This window comes from Columba livia, chromosome 4 (assembly GCF_036013475.1).
Source record: "Columba livia isolate bColLiv1 breed racing homer chromosome 4, bColLiv1.pat.W.v2, whole genome shotgun sequence".
Classification (NCBI taxonomy): Eukaryota; Metazoa; Chordata; class Aves; order Columbiformes; family Columbidae; genus Columba; species Columba livia.
In genome coordinates, this window is record NC_088605.1 from 59,095,876 (window position 1) to 59,119,204 (window position 23,329).

The window sequence follows — 23,329 nt, forward strand, 5'->3', positions numbered from 1 at the left end:
GCACTGAAGGTTTCATAAGAAATTGTATCGTGTTCCCTTGGAACTGTTGATGCTTTGGCAAACAAAAACCCCAAGGTTAAGCTCAATATAATGCTTTATTGGCCTGTACTCCAGACGTAAGAGGACAGTGCAGAAAAAGCCAATTGTGAGCATATGGTGTTGTCCGTACATCTCCCTGTTCCAAAGTGTTCAGTATCGCTTAGTTTTTCAGCTGTTGATAGTGTAACATCTTTATTTTTCTGTTGCTGCCTTTCTGTTTCTTCCTTAAATCCACACTCAAGAGATTTTTTTATTATTTTTTTTTTTTAAGGAAAAGACCAGTAACAATGACTTCTGTATAAGTTTGTGGACCCGTTCTATTATAATGGAGGACAAAGCAGAGTGAAAATACCTTCTTGTTGGGATTCAGCTTTGGCATAGTTGTTTTTCCAGCCAATGTGCATTTAAAGAGCAGTAGAGAGAGCAGCATTTGTGTTTCTGCAGGCTTCCAGAGCAGTCTAGTGAAAGGTCACCTTCCAGTTGTTACCACCTTGAGCTGGCAGGAGAGTGCGCCGTTTGGAATTGATGCTGATATCAAGAGTGAGGTTCTTGCACATCTCCCCTGCTGGTGGGAAAATCTTAAAGAGACTCATCCTTGTCTCTGCCATCAAAATAAGGTGCTGAATTTAAATCAGGTGGAGGCAGCCTAAGGGTTTATGTGCCTGACTTGCAGTGATTCACTTTCAAAAGAATCAACCTCTTTCTCAGTGCCAAAAATAAAACAGCAGAAGAACAATGGGCAACTAGAGCAGTAAAATATTTATATTACCTGCTAAAGAAATTGTGGATCTTGGGCATTCTTCCAGATAAAAAATTAAGATAAAATTTACTCACTGGTTTTGTAATGTAAAAATGCACAACATATATCACGTAACACCATGATGAAGTCAAAATATTATTTAGGCCCGAGTACTTGTTGTTTCAGAATGAAACAACTGTGAATTTCCATACAAGGTTAAGTTTGGGGGTCACTGTGGAAAGAATCATTGTACGGCTTCAGAAGTCAGGTTAAAAAGAATGAAGCAAACATTCTACTATAATTTAGTGTTAGAAAAGAGCAGTAGACTTTTCTTGCTTTGCAGTTGTTTCTCTTTCCTTTTCAGAAAACATTGTGTGTTGCTTAAAAATGGGACGGTTATAAGCTAAGAGCAAAACTGAACGCTTATTGGAAGTAGCTGAATTTGGTGAGAGGCTGAAATGTGCTTTTTATTTTTTTTTTTAATTTTCTTCGTATTGTATGAGTAGCTAATCAAGTAAATAGCTGCAGAAGACAAAATAAAAGCTTAGCAAGGGGAAACCAGAGGCTTTTCCATGGAATGATGCTCATGTCTGTAACATTCTGCTGCTTTTTTTTTTTTTGGTCTATTCAGGCTATGGAAGCTGAAAGATAAAACTAGGCTCTGCTTCAAATTTCAGATGTGTGGTACCTAATTACAGTACACATAATCTTAATAAAGGAGCATCATTATTTATAAAATATGTTTGCTGTAGAATTTCATGGGTAAGAGACAGAGTCCAAGCTGCAGAGGGCTGCTGCCAACTGGATGGCTTAGGCTGTGATTTTGTCAATTACTGTGTTTTCTATTTATGTACCTACAAAGCAGAGATGATAAAATCTGTCTGTGTCCTAATTACCTTGAGCTTTCAGCAAATATTTGACTATATGCAGACTTTCAGGAGATGAGTAATTACATTTCTACATCTTGTTAAATATGTTTTGTAGAATCTTATATTTTCCTGCTTTAACCAGCTTCCTCTTTCAGTCTTGAAAGCACTTTCCACTGGAGTTGTTGAAACTTCAAACAAATATTTTAATGCTAACTGTAGCACATTAACCTCATGCTAAGCTTTGCTCAGTCTTGGTTTGTCCTCATGTTTTGTTCCTTAACACCTCTGCACAATTTAAGGTGAATTGTACATACTAAAGACTACTAAATTCCTCCCACTTGGATAAATGGGAGCTTTGCCATTGGTTCCTCTAAAACAGGCTCAGGACCTGGATAGATGTGTGTAATGTCTCGTAAGACACACTAAGGTGCGTTTTTCCTGAACAAATAGGACTCTAAGCACTGCTGAAATTTGTTCTCTGCAAAATGCATGCTACTGCTTGACCAACTGACAATCAAAACTGCTCAGTACGTTACAATGATCTTCACATTAATTTGTGGAAAACAAAATCTGCAACAGGACTGACCAAAAGACTCCCAGTCACAGCTGCTAAATCACACCTGAGTATAAATGAAAATGCAATAAATCCACATAAGCAGCCAATGAATTCATAATGAGCTAGTGGTGTCATCCTAACAAACTAATGCCAGAAAAGAGCTTACAGAGGTGGCCAGGGCTCTTGGTTTTTAGTGTCTACAGGCACCATAAATATCACTGTGGTTTGGTTGGTTTGGTGTGGGTTTTTTTGGTTGTATGTTTGTTTTGAGTTCTACTTAAGCTTTGTTTAAATAGTCATCAAGGAGGTAGAAAAAACTTAAAGTGTAAGAATTCATTAAGATCTTGGTTTCCCAGAGTACTATATGTAATTTATGTATTCTTGCTTACATATTAAAAATATTCAACTGTCAGCTCAGGATTTCCTTAGTCGGGGACAGGATTTTGAAAGAAGAAGTCAATGTCATGTGCCATCTCGGGACTGTATTTATCCGACTTCTGTCCCACCAGGAAGCACACTGTGCAGTACTGCAGTCTTAAAAACACGCAGTTTTGCATGGGGGTTTTCTGTGTGCCCAGGCACTAAGTTCTGGACTCCAGTCACTTGAAAAATTGTCTGTCTTTGACAGGAGCCGCTCAGCAGTCACCCGAAAGTCCTTGGTGGATTGTGGCAGTGTCTGAACTAGCTTGAGGTCCTGTGAGCTGTAAAACATATGTCATTGGTACCACAGCATCCTCACCTTCAGATTTAGTTAACAGCTGACTTGGCTGCTGAATTTGGAGGAACAAGTAAATGGAGCAGTAATTTACATTTTAGGTGTAAAGGTAGCATACATCCCTGCCAGTGCCCTACTAGGATTCCTCCAAGACACTTCAAGGTGGGATAGTAGCAATGATAAAAAACAGCTGACAAGACTGAAAGTTTGTCCCAGACCTGTTTTTCAATAAAGCCAGGATACATGTTCATTGTATTTCAACCTGTTCCTACAATTTACCTTGAGACAACCAATATGATGCACTTTAAATGAAAGCAAGCTCTGAGGACCCCTCCTCAATAGACCATGTGCTTTTAACTTTACTAAATAAGCAGAGAAGGAAGAGAAAGTGCAACCTGTAGCATCATACCCTGCCTGTCCTGTCACAAATCGACCGTTTATAGAAAATGTGGTTGTTTGTCTGTTCTAGCTTTAATCCACCAGATTACTTTAAAGCAGCTTAACCTTGTTTGTTTTGCCCAGCCATTGCAGGTCTAATAGCTGGGCCCTATTTCCAGCCAGGTTCATAGCACAGACATTTTCAGTGTCATGAACAGCAGCACAAAGAAAAAGCAAACAAATGCCTCTGTCGATTGAGCGGTGACCTTGCTAAATTACAGCAGGTATCCCAAGCATCTGTTGTAGGCAGTGCTGAGGCCTTCTCTTACTACATGATCATCAGAACACGCATTAGCTCTGGAGGATTGATCTTGCAGGGATCAGTACAAGGACATTTCAATGAGAAAATGAATAATTCTTTACTCTGATTATGATGATTAATTCTGTTATGTCAGCATCCTTTGGCACAGCCAGTGACAGCAGCAGATTTCATATGGGAAAAATATAATTCAATAGCCAAGAACCTTAAAGGGAATTTTGTGTGGTTAAGTAATATTATTAAATGACGCACAAGCAGCTATAATTTTATGTACATCTAGAAATGTGCATCCTTTCCTTAATCCTATATAATAAGACTTTATATTGGTGTGTAATTGTTTTGCATTTGAAACATCAGCCAAGATTAAAAAACTGCCATTGTTGCTGGAACTGACCAGCCACAGATGGACTCAACTGTGGAAGTTTTTGGACCACATGAGTTTCAAGACAAATTCTGTCACAGGTGCCAATTTCACAAATAAGTAATCACTGTTGAACTGGCAGGCATCCTACTTCCATCACTTAGAGTCTGGTTATACAAAGGACTAATCAAGACATCTATCAGGTACATTACTTAAGATGGGTAGGTCTTCCCTGGCACATGAAGCTGGATGGCCCTAGAGTTTCAGTTTTTGAAGGGGATTTGGCTTTCAGACACAGCATTAACTGGTTTCCTTTCTCGTTCTGAAAGCAAACACTTGACATGCACTGATCAGGTCAAGTCCCTCTCTCCAGTACAGTTTCTTATCTCAACTGCCATGACTAAGTTGCGCTGTTAGTTTGTTTTTGTCTTGGATGAATTCCAGCTCATAACGTTAATGAATTTGGTGTGAGAGACATTTAGGAGAGAAGTATGAAGACCAGGTTCCTCAATCCTGTTTTGTTAAAAAACGCTCATTTGGCAATCCTAACATTGTTAAAAACTATTCTCAATAGGGTATGCTCTGCCAACATATGACCTTTAGCTGCTAAGAAACCATAGAGAAAGTACCACAAAAGTAGGTAATTCTACAATCAGTTCAGATATTTGACAGATAACAAGACATAGCTCACTTGCATTTAAGCATGACATTTATAAAGCTGGAGTAACATTTCAGGTGGCTGTCCTTGTATCTTCGTCTGTCTGCTGTTAGAAGTCACTATCCTCTCAGCATTCCCCTACAGAAGGAAACTAAATTTTATCACTTAGATTTGTAGACTGGCAATTACTATGTTTACTTTCAAATCAGAATCACTGCAGACACTTCTGCAAGTGTCACCTCAGCTCTGATGCACTGATCACGTACCTTGTAGCAGCACATTTGCACAGAACAGTATATGAACTCAGCATCCTGAACCCCCTCTGTGTTTTCTCATCTTTCCAACTCATATACAAGGGTTGTTTCTTAGTGATTTTTTTATTTCTTTGTATCAAGTGCAAGGAAAAGAGCTGAAGGCTAGGCACCTTTTGATCTAATGAGAAATTGTCTCATAGAGTTTAATGGCAAAGAGGATACACCAACATTTTTATTGCAATAAAATTTATTATCTGGCATGCAGTTGTAATGCCTGCGTATAATCCCACTGATTAATATCTAATACTAAAAATGCTGGAAAGGTAATGTTCAAGTACATAGTGAACTACATTGATCTGCCTTACCTACATAAAGTTATTTTAGCCTCCATTTACACTTTGTGTACAACCTGCTTTCCAACTATTCAAGGGAGATCAATATTTGAGAGAATGAAGTTGATTTTTATTGTGCGGATGAAAAAAATGCAGTCACCAACCCACCACTACATTAATTTTACGAAATCCGTTAACAATTACTGTAAAAAAATAACATAATTTCTGATGAGCAAATGGAAATGAGTTGTACAGCCTTCCCACATTCCTGCATTGATGGGGAAGTGGCACTGAACCACTACACTCAGTAACCTGAGGCCAAAACCTCTGTTTGCTTAGGGGAATAGCAATATTTGTGATTTTTCCCCCTAGTCCGAAACCCAATATTGGTTTATACCAAAAAAATTCTCAGTTGGAGTTACTGCAGAAGTCCCGCACGCTTTACCCTCTAACTTAGATATGTAAGTACCCGATAGAGCTACCCTACTGGCACATACACAACATGAGTGAAGCGTTGCTTGGCTCCTCCCAAATGTTTTCAGCTTGCCAGCATACTAAGATTAATCTTCAGGCTCCTCATAATGTGCATACCCACTAGCATAGGTCCTTCCCAAATTCAAATTGCTGAATACATCTGTGGTATCTGCATCGGAATCCTTCCCTCCCTCATCGTTGTCATCTTCATCGTCGTCTTCTGCTTCATACTCCTCATATTCATCCTCACGATCACCTGCATCTCCAGTCTTGCTGGAAGAGAGGCTCTTCCAGTAGGCATCATAACCAGAAGCTCCATCTGCATCTTCACTTCCAGTCTGCCGGCCAAATTTCAAAGAGCGTGCTGCAGGCAGAGAAAAATCATTATGTTCTCACCCCTCAAGAGCAATTTGAGCAGAGCATCTAAAATTCTTTTCCATCCTTTTCCACTACTCAGCAAAGAGTGTACAACGTTAGATAGCCTTTTTCTAAATCTGACTTTTTCAGATGTAATTCTTACTCTGACAGAACCTTTCTCCTACACGGTCTCTCCCTCTAAACCTTTCTGCTACACAGTCTCCCCCCTGCAGCCAAGTTTGTATGAAAAATAAAGGCACCCAGAGTAAAATTTAGGTTTTAAGATAAACCTTTGGTACTTCAGCCAAGAAAACCTGTAACTGGATGTGCTCTGCAGACATAATACATATTGCAATTTATTCGAGTGCTTGAGGTAGATTGTATGCATATCATCTAATCACACTTCAAAATTCATTAGACAGCTTTTTGTAGGGGGAATAAAGGCTTGAGCAGTGATTTTTTGCAATTTTTGTATAACTGAAATCTCAAACTAAACAAAAGCTGTCGCTGTTTTGGAATCCATTAATAATTAAGAATGAGAAACTGGTCAATTCTACAAGTAAGAAACACAAAGTTTTTCTCAAAACAAACACAGCAGAGCTCTGCAAAACAACCGAAAGCCATTGGACTTTACTCAGTGTTCCTATGCAGAAAAGTAGTCACCCATGGTACTTGTATAGCTTGTTAGCTAGAGAAGCAAGCAGACTTACTTGACATGCTGAGATCCTTTGTCTGCTGAGTTTCATGGCCACATTTCGGGCAGGGAGGCTCTTTTCCCTTTTCCTGCTTGAAAACCTTACTTCGCACATGATCGTCACAAAAACAAGCCTGTGGGGTGAAAGGAGAATGAAAAGGCTAAATGTTTTAATCATAGAAGCATACACTTCAGCAAGAAGCAAGGAAAAAAAATGTCTAACAGTAGTAGGATTTTCTGGTTGGGATAAAAATTTAATGAGCTCTCTCTGCAGTGGAACTGGAGTCTTGGAGTCTGTATGCTATGCACAGAGCAACCACTTCTGTGTTGAACTTAGTTTCATGGCTTTCTGTGGAAAAGGCTGCACAAAAGTGCTGATAAACAAGTAGAAAAAGTAACATACTCAAGGACTGGATTACATTCCTGCCTGCAAGGAGCCTGGCAATCTTTGGTTTACATTGACAAGCTTAAATAAAACACAATCAGAGATGTATGCCAGAACATAACTATGCAGTGACCTGAAGGCAAGAATTTGAGATAGAATTTTCACATGTTGAGCACCAGGATGAAGGTATATGGAAAAAGGAATGATCTGGAATATGAAATCAATGCCACGGGAGACTGCAGAGAAAAAGATGTAGGGTATGAAGAGTAAGAGCAAGCAATGAACCAGCACCTGGAGAAATCTGGGCAATGCTGATGGTGAAGCAGGGGGAACTTTTTATACAGTGTGTAAAACCAAGCCTGATGTCAACAAATTAGCTTGTGCATGTGTAAAACTGGATTAGCTGTGGAGATGGTTTCTTTCAGATCAAGGCTGCAGTGTTTTCTGGTCAGACCATGACTTGACTCTTTAAAAAAAAAAAATTCATTGTCTTAGTTCTATGCTGGATCAAAACGTATCCCAAAACCTTGAATTTTGTTCAAGACCAAGGGCTGATTTGTTTGTTTTGGTACAGCCCCAATTTAAACACAGAAGGCTGGACAAAGTAAAGACCACCTCACCTGGCGTAAGGATGCACAACACTGGGCTCATGGTTATAGGCATACACAGACAAAAGCCATTTCATCCTCTGTAAGTCTGCACCCAGACTTCAGGAACTAATACCAAAAGTCTGATTTTTTTTTTTTTAAATAATGCAGAGGAAGACATGACAAGGCTTGATACCAGCCTTTGAAGCTAAGGAGAACAAGTCTCAAATCACAGCTACTTGCAACTGTCTTTACCTTACAACGCAAGCAGGAATGCTGCCCAAGCCTGTTACAGGAAACACCTGTTGGAGAAAATCAATATGTAAAATGCAGTACTTGGAAACCACAGATCTGTTTTTAACACCTTGTAAAAGTATGAAATAACGTAATTGAGGCATTAATTTTAATTCCCTGACACAACTGCACTTTGGAAACACAAATCAGTCATTTTACCATACAGAATCGTTTTACTACATTTTTTCAAGTCTAAGCCTCATTGCAATAATGTGGTTTGATACAAAAAGTGGAAGTTGAAGAGGGAAAAGTGTTTATTTCTTAAGTTTCCAGAGTTTTAAAAACAGAAGATTCAGAACCTATTTAGAATTAAGTGATCACCTTACTTCTTTTCCCACAATGTCAAAAGAAGGAGTGCTAGTATTTTACAGTCACTTTAAAGGCTGCCATGGCACTGTTTAATACCATTATCTCCTCTAAATGGGATTTGGGAATATTTGAAGCTTGCAGACTTCCAAACCTAGAACAGCTGTTTTGTTTTGTATTTTCTGTCATGGCCTCTGGAAAATGTACTTCATTGCACAGAACTTCATATGAAAATCTATCTAGCAGTTAAAGAATTATAACTGGCACATAGCTGTAAAGAGCTTCCAACTTTTTTTTTCACTCCACTAGAGGGAGTACAGTAAAGGCAACCACACAGGAACTGGCAGCTATGTGAAGCTGGGTGAATGTTGCTCCTCAAGAAGCAATAATATATATTTTATCAGTCTGTGTGCAAGTATTCACTCCGACCTTGCTTTACCTCTGTGACAATAAAACGGTTTTGAATCTGAAGTAATAAGTATCATGAGGTCTCTACAGGAACAGGACAGCCATGGGAATTAGCACTCTCTTATGTGTTCAAAGATGGAATTGGAAATGCTAAAGCACATACATTCAAACACTTCTGGAGTATCTGCATTTTAAGAAAACTCTCAGATAGTGATGGAAAGTAACAGAACCTTTTTCACAGATAGAGTGGGATTTAGACTGCAATTGCAGAACCACATTTAAGGTTTGTGTATTCTGTAAAAGTTCAGGTTTTATAATCTTGTTAGCATACACTGACAAAAGTCCTGCTTCTCCACCAAAACTGCACTGTGCCATAAAATGCTGAACACAGTGAAATCCCTCAAAAAGCAACTTCTCTATTCAGGGTGTGGCACCACATCTGTGATTGAAAAGCTTCCAACAATCACTGAAAAAAAAACATTCTTGTGGAACAGCGGTTGTTGCTTCAATCTTGATATGCAGGAAGATATTCTGGCAGAATATATCAAGGGAAGCTAATCAGGACTCAAAAAATAGCTGCCTGGGAAAAAAAGGATGGAAGATGAAAAACAGATAAGAGATTTCTAAAGACAGACTATAATGTTGAAATCAACTAATATTCTGAATTGGGAGAAATCAATTAGGACAATATTAGTCGGTTCTGAAGAAAACAGTCATACGTGATAAAGAGCACCTTGAATTTCTATAACAAGGATTGAAAATATTATAATAACCAAAGTACATGCATTTGAGTTTTGGAAGGGACAAATGCTTGTCTCATGGGCTAAACCAAATAGTTAATGGTGGGTAAAAAATCAGGCATGGCCATCATGTTCTCTTACAACTACCAGTTTCAGTTTGTCCACACACTTAATCAAGGTTTGAGAGGACATGAAGTCTTCAGCTACCTGTTCTTTACTCAGTGAAGGTGGATACATATCAACATTTGATACACCTACTGACACGTCCACTGGTCAGTGAAGAAACTAACACTGAGTTTACGCACTGGATGAACGTTATTTTTTTACATCCTTCCATGCTCGCTGTCTTACTACATCAAACGATGACTGCTTCCTGAGTCATGGCCTTTCTTAGGACTTGCTGCTTTTGCAAAATCAACAGATGCAAACCCTTCACCAACATACAGGCCATCCACAGCAATCTGGGTAAGTTTAGCCAGACTAGACACAGGTGGTAATATTTAGAGCAGCAGTTTTCCATGAGAAACAAGTCTCTAGAAATCACTCATCATATAGCCAGAAGAGTGGAAGAGAGCTCCTTGCCTGCAAAACTTTGAGTAAAAAAAGCAGCAGCAGCTGTTCCAGCAGTTTTTGTGCAGTCCTGGCCACTGCCAAGGCTGTCAATTCAGAGACTGCTGGCTCCTGCAAAGGCAACTTCCCATGGGAGGCCTGTAAGAGCCAGGCAAGGAAACAACTGCCACATAAAATCTGGCATGGAGGAAGGTCAGAGACAAAGGGTCTGGTCTAAGTAATTGGATATTGAGACCAAGCACAAAGGAAACAGAGGCCTTTCCTCCAGTGGTGGCAAAAGCGAGCTATTTGGAACAGGCAATGGAAAGTATTCTGGAGCACAGAGGAACCAACTGGAGATTCTGCTTAGCTCTGGTGAAATGGACTATGAATAACTTACATTTAAATGTCTCTGCTTCCAAAACTTGGCAGCTGGCTTGATGTTCAAACTGATCATCTTCACAGAGGAAATTGTGGCAAAAAGAGCAGGCGAATATTCTGCCTCCTGAAAGATTTATCAAGGCAAAATAATCAGCAACAGGCATACACATCAAGTTCTGCTCTGCAAACAATTTAGGCAGTAGTTTTGACTGAGGACCAGTTCTGCCTTCTGTCACAAATGCTTCAACAAAGTCCTAAATTAGACACTGCCATCCATTATTGTACTGAAAAATACCATGTATGTTATAATACAGGACAGCATAAATATAAAGCAATATTACTTCTAGGCCTTTTCATTTTAATTTGACTATGGCAGTTTTTTACTTAGATCAAATTCTGTTTCTTCCAGTCTCCTCCCCTCCTACCCCTTTGCCTCTGATGCACACAGAGATACACACTTTAAAGGATTCCACAGATGGACATCACCATTGTTTGCCAAGGAATTGGGAATCCAAATACCAGTACTAGTGCAGGTGAAAGGAGTGGGAATGTCAGAAAATTGTGTGTTATCAATCTGATGTGATGCTTAATTATGTGAAGCAGTCAGCTGCTAGGGCAGCTAATGCTTTACATAAACATCCCTGAGTTGTGCACTGTAGCTTCTTGGGTAGGTCACTTATATTCCCCACTGCACAAGGTCTATTTTTAAAATGGAGAGAATGCCTTGCTTTGAACAAACATACCGCAAGGAGTGATCAGTGAAGATTTAAAATGCTATGTTAAGAATACAGGTACAATAACTTCAGCAATGTCAGTGCATTGCTTAGATTTTCTTAAGTGTGAGCAACCTACCGTGGTCCCAGACAGTTCTTTCACACTCAATACATTCTGCATCTGCAAGAGGGCAGATACATGCATGTGTACTGAGACACTTCCTCCCGTGACACACCCAAGCTTCACAGAAATCACAGATTGCACCCTGCAATTACAGAAGGATATTATCTTGAGACTTCTGCAATACCTAGAGAAAGACTCTTACTCTATAACCCTGAATGTATTCAAGTATCTGTTCCCTCAGTGGATTCATTCCAGTTGAGCAAGAGTATGAACTGCATCAGTATTCCTATCAAGCCACTACACAGTTCATCTTGTTTGCTTGATATTAATTTCAGCAGGATTAACTATAATGCAAAATAACTTGGTTTTCTCCTTTGTGTGTTTTTTGTTTTTTTCTTTTTTGTTTTGGTTTGGGTTTTTTTACATCTTAAATCTTATACATGAAAACTGTGTCCTCCAGCTGAAACCCGAGATTCATAAGTTATAATAATCTGGCAAAAATGCCATTTCAAAAAAAGAACTGAAAAATGCCACTAGATTCTTACAGTTGAAATCACTCATTTGGATTTTATACCATGCTATATTAGAACACAAGCTCTGCTGACAGCCAAGATCAAATAACTCATTAAAAATTAGTCAGGCTGTTTAATTTTCATTTTGACTAAACTACAAGATCTACACATCAACTATCCCTTAATTGTAGCATTTAAGAAGCCTCCTTAGCTTCTAGGTACCAAACTACTGTGTTTCATACTAAGAAATCAATGGTGAATCCAAACTAATAGTTGATGAAAATACTGTGTCAGTTAACACCTGGAATGAGTTTTGGGAACTTAATTCAGACTGGAAAAGGAAGATGTGTTACTGAGAAAAGCTGACGGCCAGCTGGAGGCAGAAACAGGACAGAAGTTTAGTCCATAGAGCATTTAATCCAGAGGCTACAACATCTCATACCTTGCTTCCCAGAACTGAGCAACGTGTCCTTCTAAGAACAAAAATTGAAAGGTCAGAACCTACAATTATCTCTGCTAAAAGCCCAAATGTGGTGGTGTTTGGTTTTGTTTTGTCGGAGGTTTTTTGCTGTTGTTGTTTTGGGTTTTGTTTGGGTTTTGTTTGTTGTGGTGTTTTTTGTGTGTTTTTTTTTTTTTTTTTGGTGGGTTTTGTTTGTTTTGTTTTGTTGTTGTTTTTTGTTAGTTTTTTTCTGTTGGTGTGGTGTGTTGGGTTTTAAGTAAAATTCCCCCTGAATACCATGGTACAGATTCTTCTCTCTGAGTATGATGGTCTCTGCAATACTGAGAAGGCAGCACCAGAAGTCCACTGGTTTCTATAGAATGATCCTGGATTTCAATGGCAACTGGGAATTGGCTGTGGGGCATGTAAGCTCCAGTGCTGTTAGTGCACGAGCCTGGGGCCTGTCACCAACACACGTCTGCTAGCATCCAGGACATGTGTCAGAGTATGCAGGAGCTGAATCTGAAAATGCAGAATTTGTGTTTCCATTATACGGGAAAAATCAGTTTATGATCGTAAGATGAGAAAAAGAGCTTGGTATGGTACATGCTATCATTCTATCAAACTGTTTTATCTTTTTTTCAGATACAGTTGCATAGAATAACCTCAATCAAAAAGGGTTGTGATTTTTCTATACATACCACCATTGCTAGTCCAGTACTGTACACACCAGCATGTTTTATGACACAGTCTGAAGACTTCATCATGCATTTGGTTTTTCCTGTTTATAAAAAAAGGCAAGCAACAGAAGATTATTTTTTTTTTAAATTAGAAGTAATGTTCATATTGAGCAGTACTTTAACAAGGCCCCTGTACTTAATTGTAAATCTAGGTAAAAATGCAAACAAATATCTGCAACCTGAAACCTACCCACACATCTCCCTTAGATCAAACTGTCTGTTTTCAGCCAAAATCTCTTGCCCCAGTGCGGAAATAATGAGGCAATACGGTGTCTTGCTATATGTTTTGATGCACTGGCAAAAATTTCAAATGTCAAAATAAACCAAAGAACAAAACAAAGTCAAGCAATGACATATTCAGAAGTTGCATTTAAAACTGCTGCTACTTCTGTCCCACCATAAAAGCAGCACGTGCTCTGAGCAAGGCTGAGGTCCTCTGGAAATCAACACAGGCACCTGATGATTTAATCACTTGCAGATACGTGGCTTTTTGGTGGTGGCCGTTGTTTTGCTTTCTTTTTTAAAACCATATAAGAAATTACTTCCTAGACAAAAAAACTCCCTTCAAATGCAGGGGATGGGTGGGAGAAAAAGCCCCAGTCTACAGTTAGGGTGACAACTTTCCCCTACTCCTTGCCTCTGTAAAGAGCTCTACCAGAAACATCCACACTCTGTGTGCAGTTTCACAAGCAACAAAACTCTTGTAGCTAGCCCAGGTTACTGCAAGGGGGTTTTAGCACTGATTTAGGCTGCCCTGCCACAGAACCCTTTGGCATCTCTGTTATTGCCTGCTTAGAGAAACCAACAGAAGGGTGTTCCCTGCAAACCCATCCAAGAACTGACAAAAACAAATTCTATTCTGAAAATGTAATAAAATCCCAGTATGCAGCATCAGCAGAGCTTTGTATTAAATCACACCTCAGATACTAAATGGCTACTGGAGGATGAGGAAGAACCAGTGGTGGGCTGAGCTGTGCAAAGTGGGGTGCTGGGGTTATTACTGGGTCTGGTGCACCGCAATACAGCTGCCTTGCTTCTATTCCTCAGGGACTTCTCCAGGAAAGATGCTGTTGATTTACAGGGGCTGTCACCAATGCAGAATTAAGCACCAAACAGCTCTTACAGTCTTTGTCTTGGAAAACCCTGGGACTCAATATATTTTTATGGTTGTTATTAGGAATGCTTTTCCTCCAGAAACATGGTGCAGATTAAGGTAAATTCAATACACAGGAGTCAGCTTCAGATGTATAATATACCATAAGATTGACGACATGTTTTTAGTGCTTCACTGCATGATGACAGGAAGAAGACGTATGAAGGATGACATGCTGCCATTGCACACTAACAGCCTTGCTTGTGGAAATGCTTGGTATTCGAAGGTCCCAACAAAGGTACTGGAAGCTGCAGATGTCAGCAGCTCTGAGAGTCAAACTCTGCAAGGATGTGTTGAAATAGTAAAACAACAAAATTCACCTGAAAGTATGAAATTATTATCAACATCCTCTGCAAGCAAGCAGTTGTTTTGATTGATACTAAAATGATCAGAAATTAGATCATCCCCAAAAAGCACTATTTATTGCTGCCTTGCTGGCAGTCAGAGCCTTTCTAACTTTGCTGCTGTTATGAAACAATACCCCACAGGGTCAATCTAGGGAAATGGTCAATCAGATGTTCTCAATCCTAAAAGGTAGCACAAGAAATTCTTTTAAAGATCAAATGCTGAAGACAAAAGCCCATGACCCAGACTTGGAAACTTCTGGAGGTCGGAGGCATATGCATTACTGTGTAATCGAGCAGGATATCTTCTCAAGGAGTATATTCACAGCAGATTTAAAAGAACCCACTCCAAAAATAACAAAGGTGCTTTCTCCAAAAATTGCAAAGGTACTTTTAAGACAAAGATACTCTAACTGCTGAGAGTTTAACACTACAAATGGGGCTGAGGATAGCATGTTTCCCTTCATTATTTCTACTTACCACATTGTGCACAAATGGGTAGTTTTTGAACAGAGTTACAGAAGTAGCAAAAAGCTCTATTCTTCTGTCGTCTAGGCACATAGTGGGGGGGGAAAAGAAAGCAAGGATTAAAAAAACCCTGTAAAATATTTAAAACCAATTAATATTAAAGGACTGGTTTTAGAAAGGGAAAAATACATACCTTTGGCATTTGTCACATTCCTAAAAAAAAAAAATTACTGGTAATTATTTTTATTCTAGGTAAAATACATAAAATTTATACACCCTACAGGGACTCTGAATTAAGTTCTGATTAGGAACCAAATGTTTTATTCAAGTATTATGTTACTGATGAAAAAGTAACCCTAAATTTAAAGGAAGGATGGTAGAATGAATGGCATCCTTGTGGCATTCAATACAGTCAATGTATTATCAGTGCTTTTACAAAACTTAAAATCAAGCATTGTAATATAAAGTACTTTTGGTTATTTTACCATAGAAGCATTACAAGGATGTTTGGCTAAATCTATGTTGGCTCTTGAAGCCCGTATCTGCTTTTCACGTTCACGACGGTTCTCAGCTTTCTTACGAGCACCAGTCTTCTTTTTAGGCATTTTTCGCTATCTGTGAGGGAAAAAAACAGGTATGTAAGGAATGCACACAAACTCATGTATGTAAATACATGGATACACATGACACATTCAGCACTAAAACCAAATCCTGGAGTTCCCATGTTAACTGTGTTTCACCTCCATTCATTTCCTTTTCTGAAAGTTTATTTTCAAACATAGAACAAGGGGATGTTCAGTCCCGTAGAAAGAGTCATGTGATGAACCATAAAGAATCTTGTGATCTGGAAAGGACTTTGCTGTCTTAAACTGAACTATCTTTGAAGTGTTTTACCTTAAAAAAAAACTGGTATGTTTGAGATTTGTTTGTGGTGGGCCTCTTTGGTTTTAGTTTGCCTTGTCTATTTAATAAGGAAAATATTCAGCTCATTTTCACTCCTCTCTCATGCTTACAAACTACTTCAATCAGGTAAAAAAGTACTCTTCAGGTAAGTGAATCGTGGTGTACTGCAAAAATGTAAATTTCACACTTCATGAAGGCTTAGAAAACAAAATTTCATTATTATTATAGATTTAAGAGCTATGACAAAGGGATGTTTGTACTGCTTATTTATCATTCTAGCACATTAGCAATAATGAAGAGATGAGCATGCATTGCTTTGAAGACACTGCTGTTTTCCAAGAAGGGTTTACGCTCATTTAATTGCATCTGGTTCAACAGTGTGTCTATTTTAACATTCTAGGAGGGAACTAAAGCAACGCAGTGGTAAGACCACCTGGTAATCAATCAGACCACTGCTCTCTTGTCATCTCCACAATGAACTGTGCAGTACTCACATATGCTTAATTTACTCTGTGTTTATTATTAATTAGGCAAGTATTATCCTGACTTCATGAAATGGATGACTGGGAGATTAAAGGTGAGGTCTGATGTTAGAATTTCTTTTATCAATACAGGCAATCAAGACAGATACCCTTCCTTATGCTCCATTTTTATCATAGCCCCCACTTCTGCTGATGTAACTGCTGTTGGTGTCATATTCTAAACCAGATACAGGTTAAAAACAAAACTAAACTAAAAAAAAAAAAAAAAAAAAAAACAACAAATCAACAAGGACCTCCAAGACCCAAATTAGCATGACCTGACGGGGGAAGAAGGTGAAAGGAGCACCACGGGTATTTGCTTAGCAAGCATGGGAATAAGAAAGCAGCTGAGGAAGAGGCAAAGACCTTTCCAATTACAAAAAAAAAATCACAAATCTATGGCCCAGGTGGACACAATTCTTTTTGCCGCAGCTATCAAACCATACTTCCCTGCACGTGAGAAGATGGCTGAATTTTTGAAGTGTTTAGCTCTTATTTTGGTACTTCACTACAATGCTTCTGTTTTGAAAGCCTGGCCTCTCTAGCAAGTTGCTCTAACATACACTGCACTGTACAACTAATCTAGAGTTCTTTCAGCTACAAGTACCCTCAACAGCGCTCTGTGCTCTGCCTCTGATTTCCAAAACTGCATAAATATACTTACAAACAATTGATAACTAAGACTCAAGTGTCATCTTAAAATCTCCATCTCCACTTACAGGATTTGAAGAAAATCACTGCAGACCTGGGGTTTGGCAGAAATTGGTCCACGTGATGGGACAGTTCTGCCCAGGCCACATTTTGCTAATTCCAGTAGATATCTGGGTTGCTACCAAGGGCCACTGGTGTGAGGAAATGGGAGGTACCTGCTCTCCCCAGCTTCATCCCTAACTCCATACAGACGCATACATGCTGTGATTGGTAAGGAGAGCTGCAGTATCAGCTGGCAGTGAATTGTAGCAGCTTAAACATGGAAGAAAAATTAGTATCTTTGTTCAAAAGGTGTTATAAAATAAATCAAACAACCCTAACTTCCCTGAACCACAAAATATATTGTCCTGAACAAATACTAAAATTTGGTTTTGAAAGCACACATAAATTGGTTTGCTCATCCTGTAGCATTTTGCACCATGATTAAATTGTATTAGTGTCACATTTTGTACCCAAAATCATATTGCTGAGCTGCCTGACAGCAACTGTCATTATTCTAGAGCGTGACATTTCTGACACTGGGAGTCCAATATGAGGTTTCACACTAATTTTCAAACTGCTTGAATGCTGATTTAACAACCGAATTGAATGGTCAGTATTTATACCTTCACTATTTCACATTACCTCATAATTGAAAGCACCAAAAGGACAAGCCATTTTGATGAAAAACACTCTTTAAATGACTACAGAGGACACACTATGAGAAATCTTCAAGAAGGCAGTTTTTAGAAAGTTGCACTAAACAACAAAACTGCAATGTCAGGTTCTTTTAACAAAGCTATCAAGTCAATCCAGGCTTTCAATCACCATCCAATAAACAATAACACCCTATAGATCAACAGTCTATCACTCTTCCTCTCTAAGCTTCCACTTAAGGAAGGCTGGGGAGGAAGCTGCTTCCCGTAGTCTGAGGGGAATGAAGAACGACTTCAAGGTCTTGGGAAGGATGGTGAAAGACTCAGGGGCTCAAGTGATCTTCTCTTCACTCCTTCCATCTTCAAGGGACGATGTGGGATGGAATAGGAAAATTCAGTCTCTTAATGGTTGGCTCCAAGACTGGTGCTACAGACAGGGCTTTGGATTTTTTGATAATGGTTGGTTTTATAAGTCACCAGTCCGGACAGTGTCAAGTGGGAAAGGTTTATCTCGCAGGGGCAAAAGGATGCTGGGGCAGGAATTAGCTGGGCTCATTTGGAGAACTTTAAACTAGGCTCGAAGGGGGATGAGGTTGTAGCTGGGCTTGTCCCAGTGGGGCAGCATTCTAAAACTGATGAGGACCGGGTGGCCTCCTATGCCCCTAGGGAGAAATTGGTGTGCTCTGCTCGCTCCCTGAAATGCCTGTACACCAATGCGCGCAGCATGGGGAATAAGCAGGAGGAGTTAGAATCCTGTGTTCGGTCGGGAGATTATGATCTGGTGGCAATTACAGAAACATGGTGGGACAGTTCACATGACTGGAATGTGGTCATGGATGGCTATGCCCTTTTCAGGAAAGACAGGCCAGCCAGGCGTGGTGGTGGAGTTGCTCTCTATGTGAGAGAGCAACTACAATGTACTAAATTCTGCCCAGGAGTGGATGACGAGCGAGTTGAGAGTGTATGGGTCAGGATCAAGGGACAGGCTGGCAAGGGTGATACTGTTGTGGGCGTCTGTTACAGGCCACCAGATCAGGCTGAGGAAGTTGATGAGGCCTTCTATGGGCAGTTGAGAGTGGCCTCACAGTCACAGGCCCTGGTTGTTGTGGGTGATTTTAACTTCCCTGATGTTTGCTGGAAGGACCATTCAGCCAGCCAGCCACAGTCCAGGAGGTTCCTCCAGTGCATTGATGATAACTTCCTCATGCAGATGGTGGAGGAGCCGACTAGGAGAGGTGCACTGCTGGATCTCATCCTCACTAACAAGGAGGGTGTGGTCGAAGCAGTAAAGGTTGAGGGCTGCCTGGGTTGCAGTGACCACGAGATGGTGGAGTTCAGCATCTTGGGTGGCAGGAACAGAATAGCAAGTAGAACTGCAACCCTGGACTTTAGCAGGGCTAACTTTGGCCTTTTCAAGCAATTGCTGGGGGAAATCCCATGGGCAAGACTGCTTGAAGGAAAAGGGGCCCAAGATAGCTGGATTGCATTCAGAGATTGCTTCTTCCACGCTCAGGATCAGAGCATCCCCACACGAAGAAAGTCAAGGAAGGGAGCCAGGAGGCCTGTGTGGTTGAATAGGGATCTGTTGGGTATGCTCAAGCAGAAAAGGAGAGTTTACAGGTCGTGGAAGCAGGGGCTGGCCACTTGGGAAGAATATAAGGCTGCTGTTAGAGGATGTAGGAAGGCAGCTAGGATAGCCAAGGCCTCCTTAGAATTACAGCTGGCGAGAGGGGTCAAGGACAGCAAAAAGAACTTTTTCAAATACATAGCAGATAAAACTAATACCAGAGGCAATGTAGGCCCACTGATGAACGGGGTGGGTGCCCTGGTGGCAGAAGATACAGAGAAGGCAGAATTACTGAATGCCTTCTTTGTCTCTGTCTACTCTGCTGGAGGCTGTCCTGGGGAGCCCTGTACCCCTGAGACCCCGGCTGAAGCCAGGTCAATGGAGGAGTTTGCTTTAGTCGATGAGGACTGGGTTAGGGAGCAATTAAATACTCTGGACATCCATAAATCCATGGGTCCAGATGGGATGCACCCACGGGTGCTGAGGGAGCTGGCTGAAGTCATTGCTGGACCGCTCTCCATCATCTTTGCCAAGTCTTGGGAAACGGGAGAGGTGCCTGAGGACTGGAGGAAAGCAAATGTCACTCCAGTCTTCAAAAAGGGCAAGAAGGAGGACCCGGGTAATTATAGACCGGTCAGCCTCACCTCTGTCCCTGGGAAAGTAATGGAACAGCTTATCCTTGGTGCCATCTCAAGGCATATCAAGGATAAGAGGGTTATTAGGGGCAGTCAGCATGGCTTTACCAAGGGTAAGTCGTGCTTGACCAACCTCATAGCCTTTTATGAGAATGTAACAAGGTGGATGGATGATGGCAGAGCGGTGGATGTGGTCTACCTTGACTTCAGTAAAGCCTTTGACACAGTCTCCCACAGCATCCTCACAGCTAAGTTGAGGAGGTGTGGTGTAGACAATAGAGTAGTGAGGTGGGTTGCAAACTGGCTTAAGGAGAGAAGCCAGAGAGTGGTAGTCAATGGTGCAGAGTCTAGTTGGAGGCCAGTATCTAGTGGAGTGCCTCAGGGGTCAGTACTGAGGCCAATATTATTCAATATATTCATTAACGATTTAGACGAGGGAATAGAGTGTACTATCAGCAAGTTTGCTGATGACACTAAGCTGGGAGGAGTGGCTGACACACCAGAAGGCTGTGCTGCCATCCAGCGGGACCTGGACAGGCTGGAGAGTTGGGTGGGGAATAACCTGATGAAATTTAACAAGGGAAAGTGTAGAGTCCTGCATCTGGGCAGGAACAACCCCAGGTTCCAGTATAGGTTGGGAAATTACATATTAGAGAGCAGTGTAGGGGAAAGGGACCTGGGGGTCCTGGTGGACAACAGGATGACCATGAGCCAGCACTGTGCCCTTGTGGCCAGGAAGGCCAATGGCATCCTGGGGTGTATTAGAAGGGGGGTGGTTAGTAGATTGAGAGAGGTCCTCCTTCCCCTCTACTCTGCCCTGGTGAGACCACATCTGGAATATTGTGTCCAGTTCTGGGCCCCTCAGTTCAAGAAGGACAGGGAACTGCTGGAGAGGGTCCAGCGTAGGGCAACGAAGATGATTAAGGGAGTGGAGCACCTCCCTTATGAAGAAAGGCTGAGGGAGCTGGGTCTCTTTAGTTTGGAGAAGAGGAGACTAAGGGGGGACCTCATTAATGTTTATAAATATATAAAGGGTGAGTGCCATGAGGATGGAGCCAGGCTCTTCTCAGTGGCAAACAATGATAGGACAAGGGGTAATGGGATCAAACTGGAACACAAGAGGTTCCGCTTAAATTTGAGAAAAAACTTCTTCTCAGTAAGGGTGACAGAGCACTGGAACAGGCTGCCCAGGGAGGTTGTGGAGTCTCCTTCCCTGGAGACATTCAAAACCCGCCTGGACATGTTCCTGTGCGACCTCACCTAGGCGTTCCTGCTCCAGCAGGGGGATTGGACTAGATGATCTTTTGAGGTCCCTTCCAATCCCAAACATACTGTGATACTGTGATACTGTGAAGGTGTCTGTTGTCATTGAGTTCTAAAGTTTTAGGGAACTGACCGTCTTTTAATTTTCTCTATAGAGCTTAATAGTGTTATGCCAGAAAACATCAAAGTAAAAACTTTGTTTATCTGCAGTTCCTTTCATATCAGGGTATTACACCTTTTAAAGGTACTAATCAATATTTGAAATGCATCTGCAGTATGTTCTACCTCCACTTTTGGCACTGCTTCTGTAATCCAAGGCTGACGGATGACCCAAAAATTTATTTTACGCACCACAATACCATTACCAAATGCTCAGACAGAAAAGACACGGTGGAATCTGCAGTCTGGTTCCCCTGAAGGGTGCATGGGAGAAAAAAGTGCCTCTGGGGGACTTAAAACAAGTCCAACTATTGAGGAAATGCCCACAGTGAGCTACTCACGTAAGAACTACTTGCCAGAAAGATTGTGTGAACCTTCTGCTTTAACAGTTTTTTTTGCTGAAGGCAGAGACTTACTGGCCTGCTGGCACCCTCCTCTTCACCTATGATGCTGTGGTAAGAGAAACTGTCCAAGAAGCAGTATGTCCGTGCCCTCCTTAGCCTTGGAAGGAATGAACCTGCTGCCCTACAGACCACCCAAGCTCCCGAACTGGAAACATTTCTGCATGAGAGGGTTTTCTTTCCATGTGACTCAAGTGTTCTACTCAGGAACAAAATGATCTGCTGTGACTGGGTCACAGTAGCAGCAGGAGTAAGGTTGACTCCAGCTGAAGGGTTGATGCTGTGGCACAGAAAGCCTGTGTTCAGACATCAGAAGGCCATGTATGAACTGAGCAGTAGTTCAACGAAAAACCCCTAAAGTGTGTTGAGTGCATGCCGGCTCACTGAGTGTATCACTCTGTAAAAGTTTCACCTACTGTTTCTCCAATTCTATTTTTTTATTTAAGGTAAACACAGGCAAAGAGAGCAAAGCTCCTACCACAGCTCCAGAGACTGCTTACGTATTTTACCTGTTGGTTGAGCTATGTAAAATACATACGCAAGGTCTGGTACATAAATTCTATTGAGGTAGTACAATGCCTATGCCATTTTTCCCCTCTTGAAGGTCATCCTTGAAGAGTTCCCAAAGACACACAGTAAGTTTGCAGCAGATAGGAAAGCAGATTGCACCAGCGTGCTGAGCACGACTTTCCCTCGCATCATATTATTTTGTCTTATGTGATACGCTAACCACCCTGCTGCCAGGAATATAAGGAACAGCTGTAAGAAGCTATTCATTCGGAGAGGGAGCAGGGCAACCATTGGGTTATTCTTGTCATGCCATGCAAGACTTCTTGTACTTGACCATCAAATACCTTCTAGCTTAGGTATATTCATAAAAGAGGAATCATGGTCAATTCCCTGGGTCATGTCTGACTCTGTTCAGGACTCAGCAACACCTGTTTAGAATATTATTTAAAAAAAAAAAAGTCCGTATTAGCAGTATTTCACAGTAATGACATTCCAGTCTGCGATCCCATCTGGTAACAAAGTAATTTTGGAGGCGCCGTGGCAGTTAATGACTCACAGCACCTTTCCGCAGCGCGGAGGGTAGCTGGGTTCTCTGCCGCGCCGGCCGGGGTCCCCGAGCGATCCCCTCCTGAGGGGACGCACCTCGGCCCCAACGGTAACGCTAACGGCCGCCCCAACGGCAGCGGGCGCGAGGCCGCGGCGTTCTCGTGACCCGATGGTACGTGACGAGCCGCGCGCGGGCTCGCACTTCCGAAAACACCCAGACCGCGATTTTTCAGCTTTACGGTATTTTTTCTTTTTTTTTTTTTCCTGTTTGTTTTAGTATTTTACCTAGGCCCCCACACCGTGTCGCAACACGCTTCCAACCTGGATCCCCGTGCTCCGTCTTTCTCGGCATTTATCTCCGCGGAAGCCAGCGACCGCCCTCGCTTCCTCGAACGGGGGAGCCGCGGGTTGCCGGGACCGCCCCCTCAGCGCCCCCGGCCCGGCTGCCCTGGGCCCGCTCGGGTGCCGCGGCCGTGCGGAAGCCGGAAGCGGTGCGGAGCGGTGCGCTGCCCGGCCGGCCCCGCGCGGTGCGGCGGGAAGGTTCCGAGCGCGGCCGCTGCGCCCCCTCGGGCGCCGGGGCCTTCGACGGC

The 23,329-nt window shown here is 41.6% G+C and overlaps 1 protein-coding gene and 1 long non-coding RNA gene across 6 annotated transcripts in view; one reads left to right on the top strand and one right to left on the bottom strand.

Annotated features, from left to right (window-relative positions):
• LOC110356960 (uncharacterized) overlaps positions 1 to 18,186 on the top strand; it is an 89,420-nt gene extending 71,234 nt beyond the window's left edge. The window contains exon 12 of the long non-coding RNA XR_010472381.1: positions 16,406 to 18,186. This is a non-coding gene — a long non-coding RNA (uncharacterized LOC110356960). The remainder of the gene's footprint in view (positions 1 to 16,405) is intronic.
• Positions 5,118 to 23,249, bottom strand: ZNF330 (zinc finger protein 330). Of its 5 annotated transcripts, none has more exons than XM_065061997.1 (10): positions 23,061 to 23,249; positions 15,374 to 15,503; positions 15,082 to 15,101; positions 14,901 to 14,971; positions 12,885 to 12,964; positions 11,248 to 11,374; positions 10,415 to 10,519; positions 7,973 to 8,019; positions 6,762 to 6,879; positions 5,118 to 6,058 (listed from the first exon to the last, which is right to left on the bottom strand). In XM_065061997.1, the coding sequence occupies exons 2-10, from the start codon at positions 15,491 to 15,493 to the stop codon at positions 5,781 to 5,783; spliced, it is 966 nt and encodes a 321-aa protein (XP_064918069.1). In that variant the 5' UTR covers positions 15,494 to 15,503; positions 23,061 to 23,249; the 3' UTR covers positions 5,118 to 5,780. The 5 variants fall into 5 exon arrangements, with proteins under 5 accessions (XP_064918069.1, XP_064918070.1, XP_064918072.1 ...); XM_065061998.1 differs by having other exon boundaries at positions 23,025 to 23,249; XM_065062000.1 differs by lacking the exon at positions 23,061 to 23,249 and adding an exon at positions 22,538 to 22,561.
• Positions 23,250 to 23,329: the final 80 nt, after the last annotated feature.